This window comes from Chelmon rostratus, chromosome 21 (assembly GCF_017976325.1).
Source record: "Chelmon rostratus isolate fCheRos1 chromosome 21, fCheRos1.pri, whole genome shotgun sequence".
NCBI classification, from domain to species: Eukaryota; Metazoa; Chordata; class Actinopteri; order Chaetodontiformes; family Chaetodontidae; genus Chelmon; species Chelmon rostratus.
The window spans coordinates 11,411,318-11,435,268 of record NC_055678.1 but is presented as its reverse complement, the minus strand read 5'-3'; the positions used below and the strand labels follow the sequence as shown (position 1 = coordinate 11,435,268).

At 41.9% G+C, this 23,951-nt stretch overlaps 1 protein-coding gene across 1 annotated transcript in view; it reads right to left on the bottom strand.

Annotated features, from left to right (window-relative positions):
* The window catches only part of svild (supervillin d), a 44,364-nt gene extending 20,712 nt beyond the window's left edge, over positions 1-23,652 (bottom strand). The window contains exons 1-4 of the mRNA XM_041962290.1: positions 23,279-23,652; positions 9,749-10,233; positions 5,339-5,373; positions 2,477-2,532 (exon numbers count right to left, since the gene is read on the bottom strand). Of these exons, the coding sequence (XP_041818224.1) occupies positions 2,477-2,532; positions 5,339-5,373; positions 9,749-10,092 (435 nt within the window). The 5' untranslated portion in view covers positions 10,093-10,233; positions 23,279-23,652. The remainder of the gene's footprint in view (positions 1-2,476; positions 2,533-5,338; positions 5,374-9,748; positions 10,234-23,278) is intronic.
* Between the last annotated feature and the right edge of the window lie 299 nt (positions 23,653-23,951).

Below are 23,951 nucleotides of genomic sequence, written 5' to 3'. Positions count from 1 at the left end.
TATCGTAATATTAGCTGTTTACAACTAAAGCAATGATATATGCAGAGCCAATGCTAGATTAAAAAGAAAACAAGAAACAATACCTTATCTTGTCACAAATTCCAATTCAAACCTGACCTAATTAAAAAAAAGAGGCGATTTAAATAAATCTCTCTTTCTCCCTTTTCCGTGGTCTAGTCATCAGACTTTTTACAAAGCTCACACAGAGTGAACCATGCAGCTGTGTGGGACTTCTTGTCAGTAAACACTTTACCGAGGCCCTGGGGTGACCCGGTGAAGTGGATCTCCAGCTGCGAGCCGAGCTACGGAAATCAGATGCTCTACTCTCACAAAATTACACACCAAAGCTTACAGAATTAGAGGCCTCTTACAAACTGACTGATGCTCACTGATTATAAAGAAGGAACTTATTTTCCACCCAGCATGAATAAAAAACAAGTTTTTAAGTGCTCAGGAAATTCAGTCAGGAAATTCAAAATATGAATGAGGTGTAGCTTTGTCCAGAAGTCTCATGGACACATTTTATTGCCTCCATCCAGGTTGGAAAGCAGACATACTGTAACCTCACTCCTATTCTGTCTCTCCTGCTGGAGACACTGACTCACTGGCTTTCAACAGAGACGGTGGAGGAATAATAAGTGATAAAGGAAAAGTGAAGACAGCGAAGGGTTATCTGTCACTGCTGATGACTTTCAAGTGAGACGTCTTAAAATAACAGAGATCTAGGTCAGAACAAAGGAAGGAGGGAGAAGGAAAAAGAGAAAACAAGAGTCGTATGACTGTAAGATAGTCTTGCTTGTTTTCCCAGCAGGTTTTTGGTTGGAGCAACTTGCTGCCATCTGGGTTCACTTGGCCAGCCTTGGCACTGCTCCTGGTCTGTAAAGGCCAAGTTAGAGCAGCTATTTACATCCAATATTATGAAACCTAACCACTTCTGAGACCTAGGCAGCCTGGGAAAGCACAATAATCTCTGCATTTCTAAGCACATATGTGTATATCTCCCATAGAATCTGTGACATAATCAAGTTTTTATTCCTGAGTGGATCTTTTAGCTGGCTGTACTTGTCTTCCCACCACTGCTTTAAGACCTCCAGTAAAGTGTGAAGTCATGACTTTGGACAAGTGTGCATCCAGGTGCAGGACAGCTCGGTGCTGTATGGAACAGCTCAATTTGTAATTAATGGAGCAAACTTCCTGGGAGGGTTGAAGCGTACACCAGCTGCACTGGAAAGGGCTGGGAGTAAAGCAGCGAGGGAAAAGAAAAGAATTAACCATAGACTGCAGAAAAATATAGATACAGCAGCTGTGATACCGCTTATATGTTTTTAGATTGATGTTTCAAAGCTTGGTTTGGTTTTTGTATGCTGTCGCTTGGAGCTGTAACATTTAAGTTTAAGCGGATGTGAGAAGAGCCAGTGGCAAACACCACAGCTGCCTGCAGAGACACGTCAATAGGTTGGGGCCCAGTGTTGAGCAAGTTACTTGCAATCAATTACTCATTGAAAATATCTTTACTTATCACTCAGCAGCAAAGGTAATATGCTACATTACTTATTACTTTACCTTTCTGAAAAAGGTGTTTTAAACAAAATCCAGCCACTAGCGTAGCTTTTGTGAGTGCACTCAGTTCTCCAGAAAGCCCGACCTCAAGAGCACAGCTATACACTCTCCAAATCTCAAGAAAACTAGGTTAATGTCGGCATACTGATGGCTAATATTAGCAAGCCAGCTAAGAGCAAACGACATGTGACAATCAAAGACCACTTTGGAATTACTTTAAGATGAAATTCTCCTCTTTCAGTCGGTCTCCTGCCCCTGCACCAAGCTGTGCATGCAAGCATGCCCTGAACCACTTTGTCCATTGAAGGCAGAGACACCAAACTAACCCCACAGACGTCAGGTCTGTGACACGCATTTGTTCCATCCTCCACAGCTGCAACCCCCTACAGGCGCATTTCAGAAGTGGAGTGTTTTGCATGCCAGATTTTGCTGATTTGGTCATTTTTCCAAGATATTTGTGCTTCTACCATGGGTAATTAGGCTTCGTTCTGAAATTAAAAAAAAAAAAAAATCTGTTTTAATTCTGTTCATTGTTGATGTACGATCGCGAGGCTGCGCAGTGTGTTATGCTTTGAATATTTTCCGGATTCTCTTCACCATTTCTGTGCCTGGCTCAATCAGCTGTCTGCAGATTGATGTGTTGTCAGTCAAAAATAGACACGGCGCATATAATCGGAGCATCTGGGACGCTTCCGAAATGCACATGAAACGTACCTGGTGGAATTGCACACATGGCAGCGATCAGCTCCATCGGACGCATCCCAGATGGAACGCAGACGTTACATGTCCAGTAGAATTTAACCGATTCAATAAAGAGTTAATGACGGTTCAGATATCACACGTGCATGCGCATACACACATACACACACGTAAAGTTTAGATAAAGAGAGCTATAAGACAAACTAAAATTTCGTACCTTAAAAAGAGACATCTTGGAAGTCCTGTTGGCTGATTCGGCCAGCTTCTCCTCAACTTGAAAAGAGGACACGCACACACACACACACAAGCAAACAAACAACACAGTGAGATGACTTTTCCTATAACAGTATTTCATGCCAATGTAGCATCATATGATCAGTCAGGGTGTCATCTTACAATCCACAACATAATGCATTGTTGATGGGCTGATGGCTGTGCTGAGGTCACACATGGTCAACTGCACATTAGCTTTTTGTAAACAGAGATAGATATAATGCACTCAAAGAGGTTATGAGTTACACACAGACACACACACAGACACACAGACACACACACAGACACAGACACATACACACACACACACACTCCTTGCTGGGGATAACAGCTTAAAAATGCAGACATGAAAACTGGCAGGACATAATCTTAATGGCTTCACCGGTGCTTCTCAGGTATATTTGGATCAGAAAAGGAAATAAATGTAGAGATATTTCCCTCACTGGTTTAAAAAGTCAATGGATTCTAATGGATTCAGAGTTAATGGTAAGAAAATGGAGCTTTTAAACAAAGGAATACGTGTGTCTGTGCATATTGTACATGCAAGAGAGAAGGAGAAGTATTTCTCATGGGAGTTGTGTAATCAGAAACAGCCCCGAGAATATAATCTTCTAATCCGAACAAAAGGAAGGCATTAAATTTAATGGTATTATTCCAAAACAACACAAATTTCTTAAGTCAGCACACTCTAACCCATTCTCCCACTCTAAATCTGTTTTTATTGCCTTGACAATGTGACATGTCAAGCCAAAACTGTTCTCCCCCTCCTAAGAAAACAAAGGAACAAACAAATCTCTGTCAAACTCCCCTTTTACAATGGAAACAAAAATGCTCTGCTGAGGCCATAATACTCTAGTTTTGATTTATGTTTCCAAGCTCCCCTGCGGTCCAGAACTTAGCATGATTTAGTTCAGGTGATGAAACATTATGCATTGCAGACTGGTGACTCCACTCAGACTGCACTCTTTTAGTTTTGACTGCAGTCCAATCTTTTTTACATCATCATCCATCCAAAGCCCAAGCCAGAGACAGAAAGAAAAAAGGGAAAACCCAAGAGATGGAAAAACCTCCACTTAAGTTTACTAACTTTTCCTCAAGTGTTTTCATCCATCTTATCCACCAGTTATAGCTGCTGAGAGCTTAATGAATGGGCCTTTGACCTTGTAATGGCCAATAGAGTCTGCATTATGTGAATATTAGCCAGCAGAGTTCTTTAAATCGGCATAATGTTTTTGTATATGTCCTGCTGGCTCGTGGGATAGCTGAAGGGTCGGGGAATCCCTTGATGTGACTATGAGAGGCGTTCTGGCTCAGAGTACTGAATCCTCTGCCAGCTTTCACAGGAAGTGCCATGAGCCATGTGAATGCACTGCCAATGCTCTAACACACTCTTGCTTCCACACACGCACATACAGTCTCAGTCATACATCTCAACAATGAACACTGAGTGCCCTTTGTTCCTCGGCCTGTATCTTTGCTTCTTTTGAGACAAGTGTTACCCTTGTCTTCCAGCCAGAGAAATACATCGGCCCTTTATCTTCTCTAATCAGTTAATCCGCCGGTCATGTTCGACAGATAATCAATCAAAGCATGGTTAATGGCTACATTTGTGAAGTCCTTTCATCCAAAGCGCGTTACAAGGATTTTACTGCTCATTCATTCATTGGGAGCAATGTGGGGTTCAGTGTCTTGCCAAAGGACAGGAGGTCAAATTCAGTCTTATTTTGAATTCTGTTGCCAAATTAATCACAATATTATTCTATTAAGATATTGTTATCCACTTTTGACAGAACATACATTATTTCTTTCAAGTAAAACACAAGTGTTTGATATGTGGCAACATGCAGCAGTGAGAAGACTATTAGTGGCTGCGGGTTGTTCAGGTCTGTCTTCATGTTGTGTGTTTTAAATTACACATTTCTCAGCATAGATTATCCACAACACTGCTTCAAACCTCCTGAAATACTGAAACAACTATGGGGACTTGCGTTTTGTCCCCATAAGGACAACAAGTCCCAACAATGTAATTCATGTCCCTGCAACGTGAGTAACACACATCTACACACACACGTTCGCACGTACACACACACGTGCGCACACACACAGACACCATTGCCTGGCAAGTAAGCGAGCACAAAGCAAGACAGCCAAATCAAAAAGCAAAACACATACAGACAGGCAGGCCAAACAATGGGTAAAAAGGCAGGAGGCCAGTAACAGAGACAGACAGGCGGGCGACAGACGGACAGACTGACAGACAGGCTCTGTGGGCTCAGGTGGCTGAATGTGAGTCAGAAAAGCAGCCAGCAGCCCATATGTACACTTGGCCATTTTCTTCTCTCTATAGCAGCAGGCTCCAAAATTAGTTCATAATGCAAGCTGGCCGAAACAAGCTTCCAGTGTAATTGCATATGATCAAACCTTTGCACAGAAACACACAAGTGTATGCACACACCCACTAAGTCACGCTCTTTGAACAAAAAGTCTGCAGACGCGTGCCAAACATTATCTCCCTTATTTTTTGGAAAAAGGAAACCGTCGCCTGAAGCAAAACATTCACTTTGAATTATGAAGTGAACAAAACAGAGCCAAAGACATCGGTAGATCTGTTTTCTTTCACTCCTCCTCAGTGGCAGAGTATTAAACAGCCAATATCTATAAACCAGGTAGGTGATCTGACATCAGCAATGAGCTCAGTATTCCTTTAACACTGAGTAATAGTAAGAACCTGAATGGGTTCAGGGATAAAGCAGCCTGTGAAACAATAGAGGATCTGAGTGCAGTGAAAGTGGGGAGATCGTCTTACCCTTCAGCTCCTCTGTGTCATCAGTTTCCAGCAGCCTAGAGAGGAGAGACAGAGACAAATGAGGTCACTCAGGTTACTAAAGCGATGACAGAAAATACATGCCTGTTACAGTTGAGGCTTGAAAACTGGACAGAAAAATGTGAATATTACTTACAAAAATGTACACTCAACACACATAAAAAATGATGCAATATAGACCAAACCGACAACAGCAGCTGCAGAAAGCCACTTACTCTGCCTTGTATGATATGCTACAGCATTTACTCATGTTGCTCTTCCAGTCCCATGTTAGTAATGATATAACAGCAATGCCTGTGTAGCATCTGAAGATGGTCATTCATCTCTAAGTAATGGGCGTTAAATATGGATGGGGACAGCAGCTGCCTGTGGGGTAAGCAGCGATGATGTAACAGGAGGAGGAGAGATGACCGCTTTAAACACAATAGAGAATCGTGGTGGACATCTGGGAGGGGTCAGAGGTTACTGAAAAAGGGGAGATGACCCCAAGCCAATCTGCAGTTTCGGGATACAATCAAACATTTTTTAAAAGAACGGTGTTGGCTAAATAAAGTCAGATCCATTTCTGATCTATGCACACTGCACTGTGCTCTATTAAAGCAAAAAGCATGCAGCAGTGAGCTGTGGAGTGCACAAAATAAACAAACAGTGGAAAGTAGCCTCACTTAACCGTATGACAGTGAGCAACGCAGCTGAATCAAGTTCATATCAGGCAAAACAGTGCAGGACATTACATCCATCACAGTGATGTAGTACATATTTCGGATACGGGCTTTCCAAAGCTAGTCAAACATTCAACTGCACTTTTGATGAAGTATACAGGCTCCTTCAGTGCGGACTGTGCAGCTTTACTATGAAGGCAAAAACAAAAATATAATTAAATACTGGGTCTGACTTTCCCTTGGACTGGTGTCATGTTTGAGTGCCAAAACATTGTTGCAAAGTAATTTTTACAGCAGTATATTATTATGAATAATTTGGGGCTTGGGTTTGGCGACCACGGAAAGTTTTGACAGTTTTGGGCTGGCCTCACTACAGATTTGTGAAAGAGTGGCGAATCTAAAAATGCCAGGCCGAGGTATTTATGGAGTGTGAATATGAAGTAGTTGAAGATGAAGGATCACAAATTAATATAGGTGTAATAATAATTAAAATAGTGTGATACACAGCCATCTTATACACACAAACTTCAAAATGATTACAGTGTCACATAATATACTTAACTTCAGCCATATGGGTAAAAGCACTACAGTTCAGCTAATATTAAGTCTATTGCAGACCTTAACGATCTCAGTGACTAATGCCACATAGTTCCCAATCGCTCTACTCTGACACCCTCCTCTGCGACCACAGCGCTCAGCGACACTTCATTAACCACCCGCACTTTGACTGCCGGCTGAAGGGGAGGGGCCGCACGCGTCAATCTTACGCTGCCATAAAAACTAACCATAGAAGAAGAGTGGAATGCAGTGCAAGAGAGGGCAAGAAGAGCAGCAGCAACACGGACAGAGTAATGGAGGGAAGCTGAGGAGAGAAAATTGAAATGCACATTCAAATCAGGGCAGGAGAGTCATTAATCAAACACTTGCAGTAAACTTCCTCCCACTTGCTCTATTAAATTATGTCACACACACATAAAGCATTAAGAGAGTGAAACTGTGACACAGAGAGGATGAAGTACAAGTACAGAAGGGATATAATAATGACTGTGGCATAGTTAAAAGATTTCACTTCAACGTCTCTAATTTGTGCGCTTAACTGTGGGAAGCTCAGTTCTTCACATGACAGGTACACGATCTCTGCATTAGCACTACAAACAATAATTAGCCCACATCCCATTCAGTCCTGTTCACAATCCAACTGATTAACCCCCAACATGCCAGTAGTACAACTACTGGTGTTTACTACACATGCTAATGACAATGACCACCAAACCCAAAATACTACATTATACCATTCACAGTCATGTTCTGGAAATTTCTTGGATTTCCTCGCACTTTTGTATCACACATGTAACATGCATTGATGTAAAAAACAGTTTCATGAACAATGTTGTGTACAGTTGACTTCCCAACTCCCATAATCTTACTTTCGTACATCATGCTGTAATGATGATGCCACATGATTACACACTGCATGTGCAGTACGTTTTTGGAATCACATTTTTCAACAAACAGTGCTCTGACGTTTGTATTGCAGTTCAGTTGCTAACTCCAACGACCAAACCGAGCAACCTCTGTTCCTTCTGAAATACGATTGGGTAAAGATTACATTTACGGGAACAGATGAGTTAGACAGTAGGAATCTTGAATACATTTTTTAAATTTCTATGAGTGAATTTTAAACAGCAGTTAATTGTCAAAACAGTGTTTTGTAAGTCACCCTTCAGCTGTAACTCTACAAGGGAAGGATTCTCGTCTGTGGCAGATAAACAGGCTGACAGACGGCATTCATTATCACTGGAACAGTGGAGTTCCAGTTTCCTTTATGCTATTCCTGTAACAGACACACACAAATATGTTGCCTGTGAAGGTTCAGTGAATATGTGTGAAGCTCTAATCATAAGACACATGCAAGTCAAAGAGGAAGCTGGGGTATATTCTACTACTACACAATTCAGAATGATCTGTAAGTCAAACAAGAAAGAGACGGCTCAACATTTTGTGATTCTGAATTGATAAATAAAACACAGACAAGTGCAATTATCCCCATGAATTGAAGGGGAGAGCATAATATACAAATAAACCACTAACAAGCTGCTGACAAGTTGTTGGCTGATAACAATAGCTTCTACATAGTTGCCTCTGCCTGATTATGAATGTTGTGTATGCGTGTGTGCACATGAGACTGCACAGCTGGACCGTGACAGACGGCGAACGTCATAGCAAAACTGACAAGATTAGTAGCTAACGTGGCAGGCATGTGAGACAAACACATCAACACGTCAACCCGTCAACCCGCTTTCGTGCTCTCTGTAATTAAAAATGTAGTCCATAACTTTGTGTGTGACTTTGCTCTGTGTTTTGCCAAATATTCTTTCTGCTCCAGTTAGCTGACACAGAAAGAAAACAGTTCTTTTCACGTAGCAATAATGTGCAAACTAAATAAATATATAAATACATTTCATCCATATCAACAATTTGACACAAAACTGGGGCTTTAAAAGACTTTTAAACTGGATCAATTTCATCACTGACCTTTCACACACAAAAGCAGTGTCATATAAAAAACAAAAGCTTCAAAAGCAACACTTGATCGCTGATATCTGCTGAAACATGCCGTGCTACACGTACTCCATTTCTTTTGCAAGTCTATTACAACACAAGACATGCCCTTCTTTCCCAATCTTATAAAACAATTGGTCTATAATATCTAACAAGCCATCCATCACAGGTGTCTAGATGTCTTGCTTCATTAAGCACAGGGCATGAAAACTTGGCAGAGCCCAATATAGCTCTTATCCTACCCTAATAAGCCCAATCTCTGACGTTATCTCAACACTGTCCATCTCCGTGCTTCTCTCTCTATCATCATTCCCTCAGGCTGTTTTTCAAGAACAAACATGTCTGTCTTTGTGCACACAGCAAAATCCCTAGCTTTATTACAGCTCAGACATCCTCAGACCCACGACTGGTCATGTTGTACTCCATCTATGTACAATTCTCAGAACAACATTCCTGTCAGCCAATGAGAAAACTCCTCCGAGTCATTGTGACCATTCCTGTTTGTTATCCTCAGATGTGTTAAACATGTGAGTTCTCCCACATCACTGGAAAAAGAAACAAAACAAGCAGCTTGCATGTCTTGGTGCAAAACATACCATGGCAGAATAAATGAGGCAGTCTGCTTTGCACACATGGCCAATTTTGGAAATGTTAGCAGCCGTGTTTACTTCAAAGAGAAGATAGCACTAAGTGTGTTCTCCAAATGCGACTTGTTGCCTGCTCTTCTTTCATTATTAGCCGGCAAGCCTCTTTACAGTAATCTATTAGCCGTCTTTACTAGCTAAGCATGTGAGCAAATGTTCTGAAACAAGGGATGCCTCAGAAAGAAGCCACTGTCCCTGATTCAGCTGCAATTACTGAACATCTGGACACTATGCTCCAGGTTAAACAGATTTACTTGTAAATCAGGTATGTCATAGACTATGGCTCTTCAGCACTCTGAGTAAAAATCTCAGTAATACACCATGATTTTGTTGCCTTCTATTCCTGAGATGTTAGCTTGCTCTCTCAGTAGCCCTGTGAGTCTCCATGCCTGAGCAGCTTTTTGTTTAGTGTCTCTGGCCAAGTTTATGTCACACTGAGAACAACAATGAGACTGGTCTTGCACAAACAATGGGCAATAGAAGAGTGCTTTGTCTTTAACTTGGGACAATGTGAATAAACTCACCTGCAATGGGAGGACGTCTTCGTGGAGGAGGAAACTGTGTCTGTTTCCAAGGCAGGCTCATCATCAGTGTGCTCCACAGGCTCTGTTACTTTATTCCTGAGGCCTCTCCTGGTATAGGTTTGCTCTGATCCATTATCCTCATATTTTTCCTTCTCCTTGGTTTCTGAAGACACTGTTTCGGATGTGTCGCCAGTTTTTCTGTCCCTGCGGACATACTTTGGGGTGAATTCATCGTTGTTGCCATAGCGCTCAGCAAGCTCCCTCCTCCGTTCTGCCTTGTAGCGAGCAATTCGCTCAGCCTTGGTCTCTGGGGCCGAGCTCTGCAGGGTGTCTATCCCATCCATTTTTCTGTTGAATTCAGTTTAGGGTTCGAATGCAGGTGAGAAGATTCCAAGCTGCTACTTCAGTCGTGGTGACCCAGATATCAGCTTTCTTGTAGATCTCCCCTGACACCAGTGTCTCCCTACATCAAAATCGTCCCAGTGCTGCAAACAAGAAAGATAGACATCATTAGCACATCATGATTGTAGAGTAGAATTTCGGATGACAGGCAGTCCAAAACCGTGTAATATACTTCTCCAGCTTTCATAGGAAAGTGGCTCAGCTGCAGAGCTCCAAGCCAAGCCCTGCCCTGTGAGAATGATGTCAGCCAGCTCTGCACAAAGACAGCCGACAACCGCAGGGAGACTCTCATATAACCTCTGCTCCATCGACTCGCTTGGAGCCAGTGGGAAAAAGGGAGGAGAAAGGGAGAGAAAGTCACACATCAAATAACATCTTCATCCCATTTCATTCCTAACTTAGCTGAAGCTTTGAGTCTGGGCTAATCACCTCTTCAACATTTCCCCACCTCATAATTTATTACATGCACAATGCATGAGAAACTCTAAACTGCCCATAAGTCTGAATGTGTTTGCTTGTCTACATGTGACAGACTTGCAACCCATCCATGGTGTAGCGTGCACAGACTCTCAAACACTGCATGCTGGGACAGGTTTCAGTCTTCTGTGTCCCTGAAAAGGATTATCTGTTTAACATCTCCTTTCTGCATCTAGCACAATGAAAAAAGGCACAAAATTTAATAATTTTTGACTTTTCAATACAAAGTGAATTTAATTTAGGATGTAAAAAATTAGGAGGTTGAGTTGAGCTCATTTTGTTCCATTAAGTGTTCACAGAGCAGCAAACCACACATGCCTCAGATGCAGAGGTTTGAAAACTGCGCTCACTTAAATGCATCACCAGATGACAACAGCAATAAAAATTATGTGTGCACAGTTTCTAATTGCTCTACTCCAAGCACAAGGGCTTTTCCACAGGCATCTCTCAAAACACAAGTATGCTTCTAATGCCTTGGGGCTTCTGTCCAAGGACAGCCAAGGAGAAGAGAAAGAGGTGTATAAAAGGAGGTGTATTTATATTACAGAGGGGCAGGGGTTTAAAGTAGGCCCCTGGTATCCCTCAAATTACAGGGCATGAGTTAATTCAGCACATTGGTTCTCACATTTATGGCGAGGACCAGGAGTATGGGAACAATATAAATGAGAGCGCTGTGTCTGGACAATGTTAGTAACGAGAGCATTAAGGGTAAAGAGGGAAAGTGAACAATGGGTCAAGGCAAGACAGACAGAGAGAGGAGAGGTGTCCCTGGTCATAAGGTGGAATAAATGAGCTGACTCCAAGAGCCTTTTTCTGTAATGATGACAAGCTTGAACAAATTTCAAGTGCACCCACTCTGACCCCTGGCCACCTGCTGGGCTATAAAACCAACCCAGAATCCCGACTCTAGGTCCCCCTTTAAAAATATGGCTTTGAAATATTACACAGGAAATCAGTGTATATGTCGGGGGATGTGTGTGTGTGTATGTGTGTGTGTGTGTGTGTGTCTCAGTCTTCACCTTGACCTCTCCTATCCCTCCTCCACCTAACATAACAGTGCTAGGCTAAACAGTGCCTCCCTTATATACATTTAAATTTAGTCTAACCATAAACTGTAACTCTGCTGGACAATTACATATTGTCTACTCCATGTTATTAGCCTGGAGATGTTCAAGAAACCTACTCTCTGGAAAATATACGCTCCGCACTACATAGAAAAGAAATTCACCATAATCCAGCAACAAGTATCCAAAGCCAATCAAACTTAGCCAAAACAGAAACTAGAAAACATTCTATGAATGCAGCCAGGATCAGATGAGGATAAAGCTTTTTAAATGGAATTTACTGCATCATATGAAAATCAAACGGCCTATTAAATATGCAGGCATAATCAATTGGTAGCGGTAAGTCTACTAGTACTCAGCCTCAAGCCTGCAAGAGCTCCAAAGCTCAATAAGAACAGGAAGTTACTGAGGCTCTATTTGATTTCCGCTCTAGGGTTAAAAAGTTTAGCATTTCAGGATAAGGTTTGTTTTGGTTGTGAAGTCCATGAATTCCAGTGAATCGAGATGCTCTCTGACCCATCAAAAAGCATTTTGCTCATCAAAAACTAACGCAACTTGTTTTTAGGTTTAAACTGCGTGTCACTCCAAAGCCTGTGAATTATTTTTTCCTTATGAAGGCAAAAAGATCCCGAGTCTGGATGCTGATTTCAGGGCTATGCACACGCTTACATAATTCACCTAGGTCACTACCTATAAAAGGAGTGCAAAACAGTACGCTAAAGCTTGTCCATGGAGACCCAGAACATCGAGGCTGCTTTGTTTGGAAGCTGCCTGTGTTATTTTAAGCAACAAGGGGGACTGAACACACAGATGTGAGTCATACTTTAAAAATCATCACCCCTATCAGCAAATGTGAACTCAGCCAAGAATATTTGTTTTGGTAGGTGTTTTACGCTGCCAAAAACGCCCCAAGGTGTCTTTACCTATTTATGGTTATTTCTTCGGAAATACAGTGCGCAAGCAGAAAAGTGTGGGACCAAAACTTATCAAGAGGGCTTTGAATAAGAGCTAATGTGCTAGTACTGACTCAGTGCAAGATGACAGAGGTGGTCTCAGAGTGGGAGAAAACATGCCCTTCCATTTGCATTACAGTGACATGGACACTCAGTGTCACATTTATCTCAATTGCGGAGTATGTTGGTGGACAGACTGCAAAAAAATATCGAAGCACATGCATGACTTGTGTTTCACTGACAACAGAACATCTGTCTCGCTCAGTATGTACTTATACCAGTCCGACCTGCTAATTCATGTAGGCAATATCATTCCTGCTCCTCTAGGGCATGTAAACAAACCTCTGTTTCCAGTCACTAGAGTGTTTTCTGACCTTGTATTGCTTATTGGGAGTATTTACTGGGTACAGGGGGAAGATCTGTCTCAACAGAGGCCAATTGTGTCACTTCCTGACTGTGTCCCATATCCTCCTTCATAAATGCTCAGTTAATCAGGAAACGGGCTGACTCATAAGCCTGGCAAATGTCCAAAACTCTCTAGAGAGACAAGACGGGTATGGGCAGTGAGAAAACTTTGAAAGGGTTCAACAGCCAGACATCCATTTTGCACCCGAAACAGTGTCAGATTTAGTGTCATCACTTCCTCTTACAAGTATGGTCCCGTTCTTAAATATTTATTTCTCTGTGAAGACCTCCATGGTTATAAGCAGTTGCCTTAGATTACATAACAGCTGTCCTAGACCTACAAATAAATGCAATACATACACCACAAATGCAGAAGTTGCGACAGCCAAGACAGTTCAAACTCAATTTAAAATGTGTGAGGAGAATTTTATCAAATTCATGTATCCTGTAGTTCAGTGGCTCCCAACCTTTATTTGTCTGACGTACCCCTACGGCCCATTCAGATTGATCTAAGTACTTCTTCATCAACATCACCCTGAAGGTGGAAGTCATTTAACACTATGTCAGTGTTTGTACTGCTACCACTTCAAGTAGCTGGAACTGGCCATTTCAACCATTTGTCCAATACTTAGCTAATTATTTCAGCTGTTTAATACTTTTTTAGCTCTTTCAAACACTTATCCAATACATTTAGCTATTCATACTATTTAGCCATTACTTTCAGTAAAACATTTATGCATGCCATATATGCATTACATGTAACTACTTAAACCATGTATGCATTACTTTTAACTATCTATTTGAACTGTTTATCCATTTGTTTGAACTATGTATTTTAACCATGTATCCTGGCTGTAGCCAATCCTGTAGCCAATCCTGGCTAATGGCTTGGATCTTATTCTTGCCAGTTTTGACATACTGTCACAATACATAGTGTTGACATGGTACAGCAGATAAAATGTGTATATTGCTTTTCTAACCAAGACATGATTTCTACTTTTTTTAATTGAGCTTAAGTTCAAATTTTCCATGTATAATCTGGGTTAAAAGTGGCCCTGGTTCTGGAATTACTTGCTGTTCAGTATCTATGGATATTCTCAGTGTGTTACTGGCTGGTGTTTGGCCTTCATATAACATTTTGACAAAAGGTGAGTCATCTAAAGCACCTGAAGTGAATCCAGTCAAATTTCATCCTATCATTGTTACTCACACACTGATGTGTGATTATCTACATGGGTGAAACAATGGGAAACAGGCTTCTTATGGGAAGAGATACCTGTCATAGAGATCCATCGGGAGCACTAAACTCACTGATTCACTCCAAGACAAGCACCAGACAGAATGCTGCCTCAGAGGCAAAAGGGGACCTGTCGTCCATCAGTTTTGTGCATTTTTTTTTTTTTTACAGAATTCACATGTCCACACAGGAGGACAGCACTGGAATGCAGGCTACACCCTCTTCATAAACAGTGGATTTGCATGGGAAAAGTAGGGGATCTTTACTGAATAAGAATTCAGGGGCTTTCTCTTTAACTCAGTAACACCCAAAGTTAAGCTTGGAGAGGAAAAGTGATAACCTGGTCACTTCATTGGTCCATGTCCAAGCTATGAACCAAAGGCAGACACAAATTAGTGTACAAATGTGTCCAATAGTTTCAATAGTTCAAAACTTTTCAGTTTTACTGGAATTGCCCCATGATTTTGTCTCTTTTCTTACCTTTAAAGTCTTACCGAACAAAGCAGAGATTTACACCTGAAACCCCCCATTTTTTAACAGTTACTAGATTCAAAATCTCTGTAAAGCTGTACTCACACTGCACACAAGGTATCTGTTCAGCACCAACACTTTGTATTATGACAACAGTTTGCCACTGTAAACCTTCAGGAATCCACATAAAGCATCGGAGAGACTTAAAGACATCAACTTTCATTCGCTGTACAAAAAGAGAGGAGGCAGTTAAAGACACAGCCAGCTCCTGACACACATTCTTCCTGAGGGAAGAGGGTGGAGAGTGGAAACTTCGCTCCACTGAGAAAACCAGGTGCCAGTGCATGGAAAGCAGGCAGAAAGAGACTGATGGTCCATTTTTAAGAAAGGCTCTTCAGCTTGTGCAGCTCTGGGGAATTTTCAGCCAAGTTCAGGGAACATAAAACGGCAAAACAAAAGAAGGAAGTATCTTCCATGCAGGGCCAATCGACAATTTCACTGTGCAGGATATCTGAGTGACCTCCAAAAGCATTCCTGCCTTAGTTTGAGGTTTGGTCACGTAATGTGTATCCCTAAGTATAAATGATGCAGTGTAAAGAAAGAGACAATAAAAACAATATTTAGAATAAAAAAAAATAAAACCTTACCTTTATTCTGTTCAATCAGCATCCACAAAAAAAGTGACACACCACAATACTGTTGACTATTAACCAAAAAATTGCCAGGAAGCATAACAAGGCATGAGTCCTGTAATTTGAACAGTATAGATTATGTTGCATGTTTGTGTTTATGGGTGTATATCCCTGCAACCAGGTCATGTGACCAACCATTGAAAGCAGATAGGCCTGAGTACGGGTCACTGGTCCATAATCCAATAACTCCATCTTCCACAGACTGCACATTAAGCACTGGCTTCTAACCAATATATTCAACCAAACAGATGTATCAGAAAACAGCTGGGTCGAGGGCAGTTCCAGGGTGTGTCAAACTTTTTTAAACCACCCTCATACAACAATCAACCACATACTGAGTGACCAATGTGTTTCTCATTAAAAAGCAATCTTTTAGCACTAAAGGAGGTTTAAGTACCCTGCCTGCAACTGCTGGCAAAATTAAGTTTTTATTGCATTTGTAGAGGATCGCAACACTTCATCCCATTGTGATGGGCCTCCACTAATAGAGAGCTTCAAAAGATCATTCAGTCAGGACGGGTGTACTGGTCTAACGTGACAAAAGACCTTCATTCACATGACTCAACTCTTCCCTGGCTTTGAGCTGCAAGGAAAATAAGTAAAGGGGGAGAAGGGGATGAAGCGACAGAGGAAAGAAAAGTAAAGGAAGGAGGAAGGAGAGTATGTATGGTGGAGGAGGATACAAAAAAAAGGATCAAAAGAGGATGAGAAGGGTGTATGAAGAGAACTGCCGAGGTCAAGAGAGCAGAGGGAAAGAGGAAAGGAGATGGAAAGGACTGAGGGGAGAATGGGCTTTTGTGGGGGTGGATGTGATGGCTTTGTGGGGCATGTGTCTCCAGGGTGCCAAGGGGCCCCAGTCTGGTGGTACGGGGGAGGAGGGAGGATAAGATCTGCTGCTACAGAGGAGGAGGAGGAGGATGGGGCAAAAACAGGGCCTGAGCCTAATCCATCCCTCCCTCTCTTCCCCCTTTTCTCACACAGACACAAACTCCCTCAAATCCCTTTTACCAGAAGTCCTGCTGACTGTAGCCAGTCACCCGAAAGGCAGTTGACACAACAACCCCCTGGGTACTCATGCCTGCGCTCTGCTTTGGCTAAGTAACTGACACTGTAAAAACTGTACTGACCTGCTTTAGGCGGAGCTAACATTGTCACCAGGCAAAGAAAGTGTTCTGCTTCCCCTGCTTGAAATCTTTGTCAAGGAGAATAACAGCATATGCCGTTCAAACTAAAGCTATAAGGTTTAACACAGAGGAGCATCTGTGTGTTTTCCTCTTTTTTTCCCGTTTTTACAGGCCAGCTCATTGTCCAAGCCTTCCGGCGTTCTGTTTGCTGCATTCAAAGGAGCCATTAAAATGTGGCGTATGGGAAAACAGACAAGCAAATTCACACAGAAACACACACACACTACAGTGCACACGTACTCCCAACTGAAAAATCACGAAAAAGAAATACTGGCTCTCCGAGAAGGCTGCAATCATGGAAGCTGGAGTGTGGAGTGGGAAGGGTGGGGTTTATGGGGCTTTATCTAAGTAGGGGATCATATGCATGCGTATTTGCGCATACACAACACACAACGTGCTACATGGGATTTCTTTCAGTGGGCTGATGTGGGCCCAAAACAAACACCCACACAGTTTTTTTATGGGGCAGATGTAGTGTTGTAGCTACAGTTAAAGCACCTACCCTCACACTGATTGCTACCCAGGCTTTGTTGCACCCTGACATACGGAAAGCATTGCCTCACTCCAGCAACACTTCGAGTGCACTGAATTTGCCAACTTTTGATGGAAAGAGTGAAAAATGTAGAAATTGGCTGAGACATTCATCAGTACGCTCAATCAAAGCTGTTTCAGCTATTTTAAAACTTGAACTAGGTCACGCTGAGTAGAAATGGTGTTTTGCTTATATGTTTTTCCCCTCTTCCTTGTTTACTTCCCGCATATATTTTTCTAAACCTCAAAGCCACTTTCTACCACAAATGTACAAAGCGTAGATGTATGATATATCTACATTTGTAGTGCATGAGCAAGGAGGAAATCTGACAAACACATTACTTGGAAAATGTCAGAAAAATGCATGACCTCAACTTATTTTCCACTCAAAGTAAATGCATTAGAGGTGGTCAACAATTATTCCAGTCATGATAATGTACTGTAACTTTACATGCATGCAATCCATTTTACATATATATTATGACTGTGGTACTGTGTGACTTGTATGTATCAGAAGCATGCAAATCCAGCTATTTAAACACACACAAAATTCTCACGCACAGTTTACTTCTGAGAAACATCAGAGCTGTCTCTCCCTTGAAACCATCTAATGTGATTTTTCCGCTTGTCAACAACTTTTCACCATGGACTTCACCCCATAATGGTCGCCTGTTAGACTGTTAGATGCAGACAAGAGTGAACCGAGAGAGAGAGGGCGACATAAGTGGGGGTGGCGGGGTGAGGGGATGGTTGGATGGGGGGACAGAGATCAGTGGGGTGGAATGTCTCATCCGGTGAATCCTGCTCGTGGGGTTTCTCTCTCGGCTCTCTGGTGTCTGCTGTGCAGAGCAGACACCATCTGGCCAGCTGGAATGCTACTGAGCAGGGGGTGGAGGGGTTAAGGGGGTCTCCTATGCTGCAGGGGGATGGGTTATGGCTGAGAGATGAGGTATTAACAGTAGTGGCATTAACCATTTAATGCCAACTTAACTCTTTTAAGTGGAAAAAACTGAAATGAAAGAACACTATGTAATTAAGCCCTGATGCCACTGGAGCCATTAGCCTTTCTGGGTCCTGTAAATCTCAATATGAAAAGCCTGAAGTGCTGTATAAATGAGAAATTAACCTGTTGCTTCCTGAGGTACACAGAAATTAATTCGCATTATGTTTTGTCTTTTCACATACACAAACAGAAAAACAAATATGCGTGGGCACAGGGTTTGTGTCAGGTTTAAAGGAATATTTTGATGTTCTGGGAAAAAAGCATATTTGCTTTCTCGCCAAGAGTAAGATGAGAAAATTGATAATTCTACTGTTGTTGTTTGATGTTAAATATGAAATGACAGCCAGCAGCTTGTTGTCTTAGCCCTACATAAAGGCTAGATGACAAAAGGTTAAAAAAATGTGCCTAAAAGCACCTCTACAGCTCACTAATTAACACATTATATTTTTGTTTTGTTTTTTTAAATCAGTACAAAAGCCAAAGTTTGTTTTTTGGTGAGTTATCTGCTGGAACCAGGTAAGCTGATTGGTAAACAGTGAGTCACTGTTCCCAGCCAAGGAATGGTTTCTTAATGTTAAGTGGCGGATGAAACTTCCCCTTTAATGTGAAAAATCAACTAACCACTCTCCTTAGCAGATATTAAAATTAATGCAACCTTAAAATACAACTAGTTCCTCAATTCCTGTGAAGCGGGCATTATGGCGCTATAGAAGAAACATGTTTGAAGTCATAGTAAAATATACAGACTGTACTTAAAATTCACTGTAATAAAACTCTAAGAATAAGCTAAGCAAGGCTAGTATTATATTAATACTCTCGTCTATGCAAACTTTACATCCCCTTTTCAGTTTGCATTCAAAATGTTGCGTTTAAAACACAATGCTCTGACTTTATCCCTACATATGAATTACAGTGATACATCCGTTAGTGCATGTTTTATTAATGAATGTTTCATGCCATCATCTGTCACTCACACAGGCACAAAGGCACTAACACCCCGGTTCAAACGCACAGAAAAGGTTGCCCATAAACTCACTTGCTTTGAACATAGATTCAAAACACTCTGATATTTTATTCTAATGCTTTATTTTCAGTTGACAGTGGTGTCAGATGAAATTCTGCTCCAGCACTCAGCTAAAACAAAATGGAATCTGGCCTTGTGTGTCCCCTGTGCATGGAAACTATTATGTGTGCACAAATCAGAAGAAAGTTTGAAGTAAAACCATATGTTTATGTACCATGCAAATATTACACCGGTTAAAGACGTCATTGATGTGGGCCTTGGCTGTGCAGTTGCTGACCAAATACAGTTAGCATTTCAGTGACGAAGCTGGAAGCGGTCCACTCTAACTGTAGCTAGGTTTATAAATATGTCTTAGTGGAGATTAGCCTGAGGGTAACCCCTAGCACTCTTCCCTGTGGAGTTCCTATTGCTCACATTGTCACATCCTTTCTACTTTATATAAATATTTGTACTGCATAACTTCTTGGCAGTGCAGCCGACATCTAACCCTGCTGTGAGTGGAGGAGAGAGGATAGCTCAGACCAAGACACAGGGGAGAGCCGGGGTTGAGTGGCTGGATCTTGTGCCTGACTTTCTGCAGCCAAGTTTTACAGTTCATCTGCAGCAAGACAGAGAACACAGGTAACACTTTAGGCTGAAAATGAAGAAACCTACTACTATAAATAAATGTTTTCCTTACTTTGTGCAATACATCTTCACAGCTTTAGGCAAAATTATGCAACTATTTTTACCTTAAAATAACGTCTTTGCATCACATAAGTTGTGATGAGTGGCCACAAGCTTTATGCAAGAAGTGTCTAACACTTTACGACACTACATCACACACCACCAACAAGGGTTCTTTAGCTAGCAATAGGAAGAAGTTAGCTCGGTATTGTCAGTAAGACATCAAGGCAGAGGCAAAGAGCCCGAAGGGGATGCTGAAGCAGGAAGAGTATGACCACAAGTAAATTTTGGATTCGCTTTTAGCTGTTGGTAAGAGCACAGGCACCGAGGTGGCCTTCTTGCTGTTGGACAAGTAAATAATATTAACTGGCTTGCTATGCCTTGTGTTATTGTACTCTCTTGATGTTTGGCTGTGTTAGCAAAGCCGTCAACTAACTAGTTTTCGATCATAAGACATTAGTCCGCCCATTTCAACAGAGGTTTAGCTGCTAGCATAATATAGCCAGGTGTTAGCAACATATTATTCTGGTTCCTTGGGGGTCAAGGTGTGATTTGTATAATTTGTATTAATGACAGTGGCGTAAAAGTAAATTGCACTCTGAGACTGTGGGGTACCAAGTCACAAAGCATAACAAGTCTTTCAAATAAGTTGAACTTTCACATAAGGCCAAAGGGCTGCTGATTACTAAGTCTTTTTAATAACAAACATAGGGCCACAAATATAAATCTAAAAAGAAAAAAACACAAAGAAGCCTCTCGCACTCACTCCCCCCGAGCACAAATGCATAACAGTTTCAATAAAAAGTTCCAATAAAAGCAACTGACAAATTGACATTCTTCTACAAATGTATGTCAAAATGCAATCAAACCGCCCACATGCATATACAAGTAAATCTTTGCTAATTTTCAACTAAACTGAGGCAATCTGGGTACACAAGTGTACTCATTCTGAGCCTCTGCCTCTGAGAGCCTTGTTAAAACCCTTAATTACCCATTTAAATCGAATTTAAAATCCTAATTTAACAAGAGGGTTTTTTACATCCCTTCAATTACTTTTCAGCTAAGCAACACTCTGTGGGAGGTACATTCACCAAGCAAAATCTCACCTTCATGGCAGAAGGCTGGCAACACGGCAGCAGAACACACAGAATTAAAGCCAAATGTAAGTATCTGAAGCTTTGAACAGGAGGGAAAGTCCTCACAGAAGCCAAAAAACGTCAGGGCAATACTTCAGTCGCACAGCTTTTGGGCATAAAGTCAATCAGCACTGAAGCTTCCCCTGCAGAGGCAGTCAACATCACACATATTGTAGGTGTAGATTGCACTTAAGCTATTATTTCTTTATCTCAAATTACTCTGAAAAGCATAATCACTGTAGAGAACAGGCCAGAGGGATGTTTTCACACTGTGGTTCCAGCCCTTGTATTCCTCTCTCTAGCTTTCTTGTAATATTTGTGATCCAGGCTTTGAAAGTTGATCCACAGTTGCACTCGTGATAACCTGGTGAAATGAGCTGATCTTCCAGCGTAGAACAAGTCTCTGCAGCAGGAGCCCTCAACACTCATTCACCCTCTCTAAAAGCATTCTCAGCAGTGCTGAGTAACAAGATCCCCGCAGGGGCAACGCAACACCACCCCCTGACCAACATAAGAAATTCAGGTGAATGATAACACTTACCACAACTACATAACTCCCACTTCTGTTCAACAACAATGGAGCGCCTGTCTCTTTATTTGGGGTCTTTTACATGGTCCAAAAGGTAAAGAGGCCGACAACGTGCAGCAGAGTTATGCAGGAGGGGGGGGCATGACATGTGCCACTCCCTGCTTTGCTGACACTTTCTGCTCCAGTTGCTCTGCACAGGATGGATATTTCTCAGTGGTGACTGTACTTTGTCAGCTTTCTGTTATTTCCCAGCACAACAACACAGCAACAACAGTAACACAAAGCAGCATGCTGAGTTAGTAATGAGCCAAAGAGTCAGACAAACATGTGCTGTCCTGTTCAGTGCCTGACACAAAGGCACTCAGTAGTTCTTATCAAGGTGTGCATCAGTTTTGTTTGTCTGCCTTGCTCAACACCAGCCAACTGAGGAAGGTCTCAAGAAACTTGTTGTGACACAGGACGCCCAGATTCCGTAAAGTGGGAAAATTACAGTCTGGCAAACCTCAAATACCATAGCCTTTGGATATGACGCTTGAGTGAGTTTCATTCTATTCACCAGCAGAGAAAAAAAATCAGCTCTCCTGAGATGATCGAGTGCACAAGATTATATCAAATTATAACTCTTTTTGGAAAATAGTCAGTAAATGAAGTCTTGTAGGGTGAAATTTTTACTTATATTTTGAAGATACAGCATATTGACCTTCAGTTTTTTATCATTTCTTACCCTAGAGTTAAATTATTTAGAATATAAACACTTTGTTTCACGGCTTGGTGACCAGTGATAAGAGCCGGGCTCCATTTAAAATCATAGGAAAATGACCGCTGGGAGAAACGCATGCTGAGCAAACACAGGCTGCACTTCACAAAGAGTACAGTGACTGCTTTTCAAAGGAAATCAAACAAGTCGCATCCATCTCCACTGTGCACATTACCCAAGCAGTTTGCAAGTATTTGCATACTCATGGCAGCCTGACACAGATAAACATGACTTTGATTCCAAACTATTTTGCAACAGCTTACATAACCAAGTCTGTAGTGACATTATTGTAACCTTCAGCATAGCAGAGTAAGGTATATATTGACAGTGGGTCCAGTTCAGCTCTCACACTTTTTTATCACCTTGTTTTCACAGGTGCTTTTGCAGCGCACAAACTCAACTGCTCGTTTCTCTGTCACTGTTTGCAAAGGGGCTGTTAACTTTTCCCACTCTCTGTTCTATATTGACCAATTAGCCAAAGTAAGACAGTGGGAGGCAAGATCAAACCAGCTGGCTTGGACCCGCTGTCACTCGATATGTCAACACGGAGAGTGCCTTAACAAAAAAAAAGCCTAAATTCAATAGGAGTATTACAGTAAGCGCTGTTCTCCCCATAAGGTATACATATGCAAAGACACACGCTTTAGCCAAAGAGTACACATAGCTTGTAAGATTACAGAGCAGAAGAGGCTAAACAAAAAGCACGATTTCCTACAGTGTGCGAGAGCTCGGCTGGACGAGAACTTCTAACGCAAAGACAGCAACAAAACTGTTTCGACACAAAACTCATACCGTATGGCTTTCCTGAATGCAACATTTTGTACCGAACTATAGCACAACTGCTACAAATACGCAGTTCATTTAACACCTATCAAATAGCTTACAGTTTGTGCTACTGCCGCCAAACAACTGGAGTAGCTTGTAAGTTAACGTACATCGCAACAACGTAATCATGAATAAGTTACGACATAAACTGCCAATTGACAGCGCATAACATACCTGAAATCCTTTATGGAGATCTGCTCAAGTGTCAGCAAACTCCACATCCACGGAGATATTACCGTGGGACCCCTGAAGACAGCTGTTCAAACATAAGACGACGAAACCACACTATGGTTCTCAAAGCACGTTAGCTAGCGTTGTTTTGGAAAGTTCCTGATATTGCTAACGTTAACCGCAGCTCGTCACTGCTACTCGACTAACTGACGTTTAGCCGGCGAGAGCGAGTCCTCGACGACAATGAGAGAGAAATAAAGACAGGAATTAATCGACGAATGTCTACTTCAGAAAACAGGCTAGCCTCCTTTACTCATCCTCCGCTGAACGTGAGGGGGTACACGGCTCTGTCCTGCCCGTGCAGGGTGCAGAGGCAGCAGCGAGAGCGGTCGGCGGGTCCGGTAGCTTCAAACTTAAAAAGTCTTCTCGCTTCTGATTGGTCCATGTTCAGCGTGGTGCTGCGTTCATGTGCCTTTGGTAAACGCCCCACTCTCCGAGCGTGGACTACTGAGGTGTGTTTGTGGAAAGTGTTGTTCGGAGGTCGAATAAAAAAATAAAAGAAGTGGAAAGCGACGCTTTCCACTTAAGTGCATTTCTAGATACTCGAGCTTTCTTCAGAAATCCTTAAAACTGACCGTAATCATCTTTTGACCCTCTAGACAGATATTTGTGACAT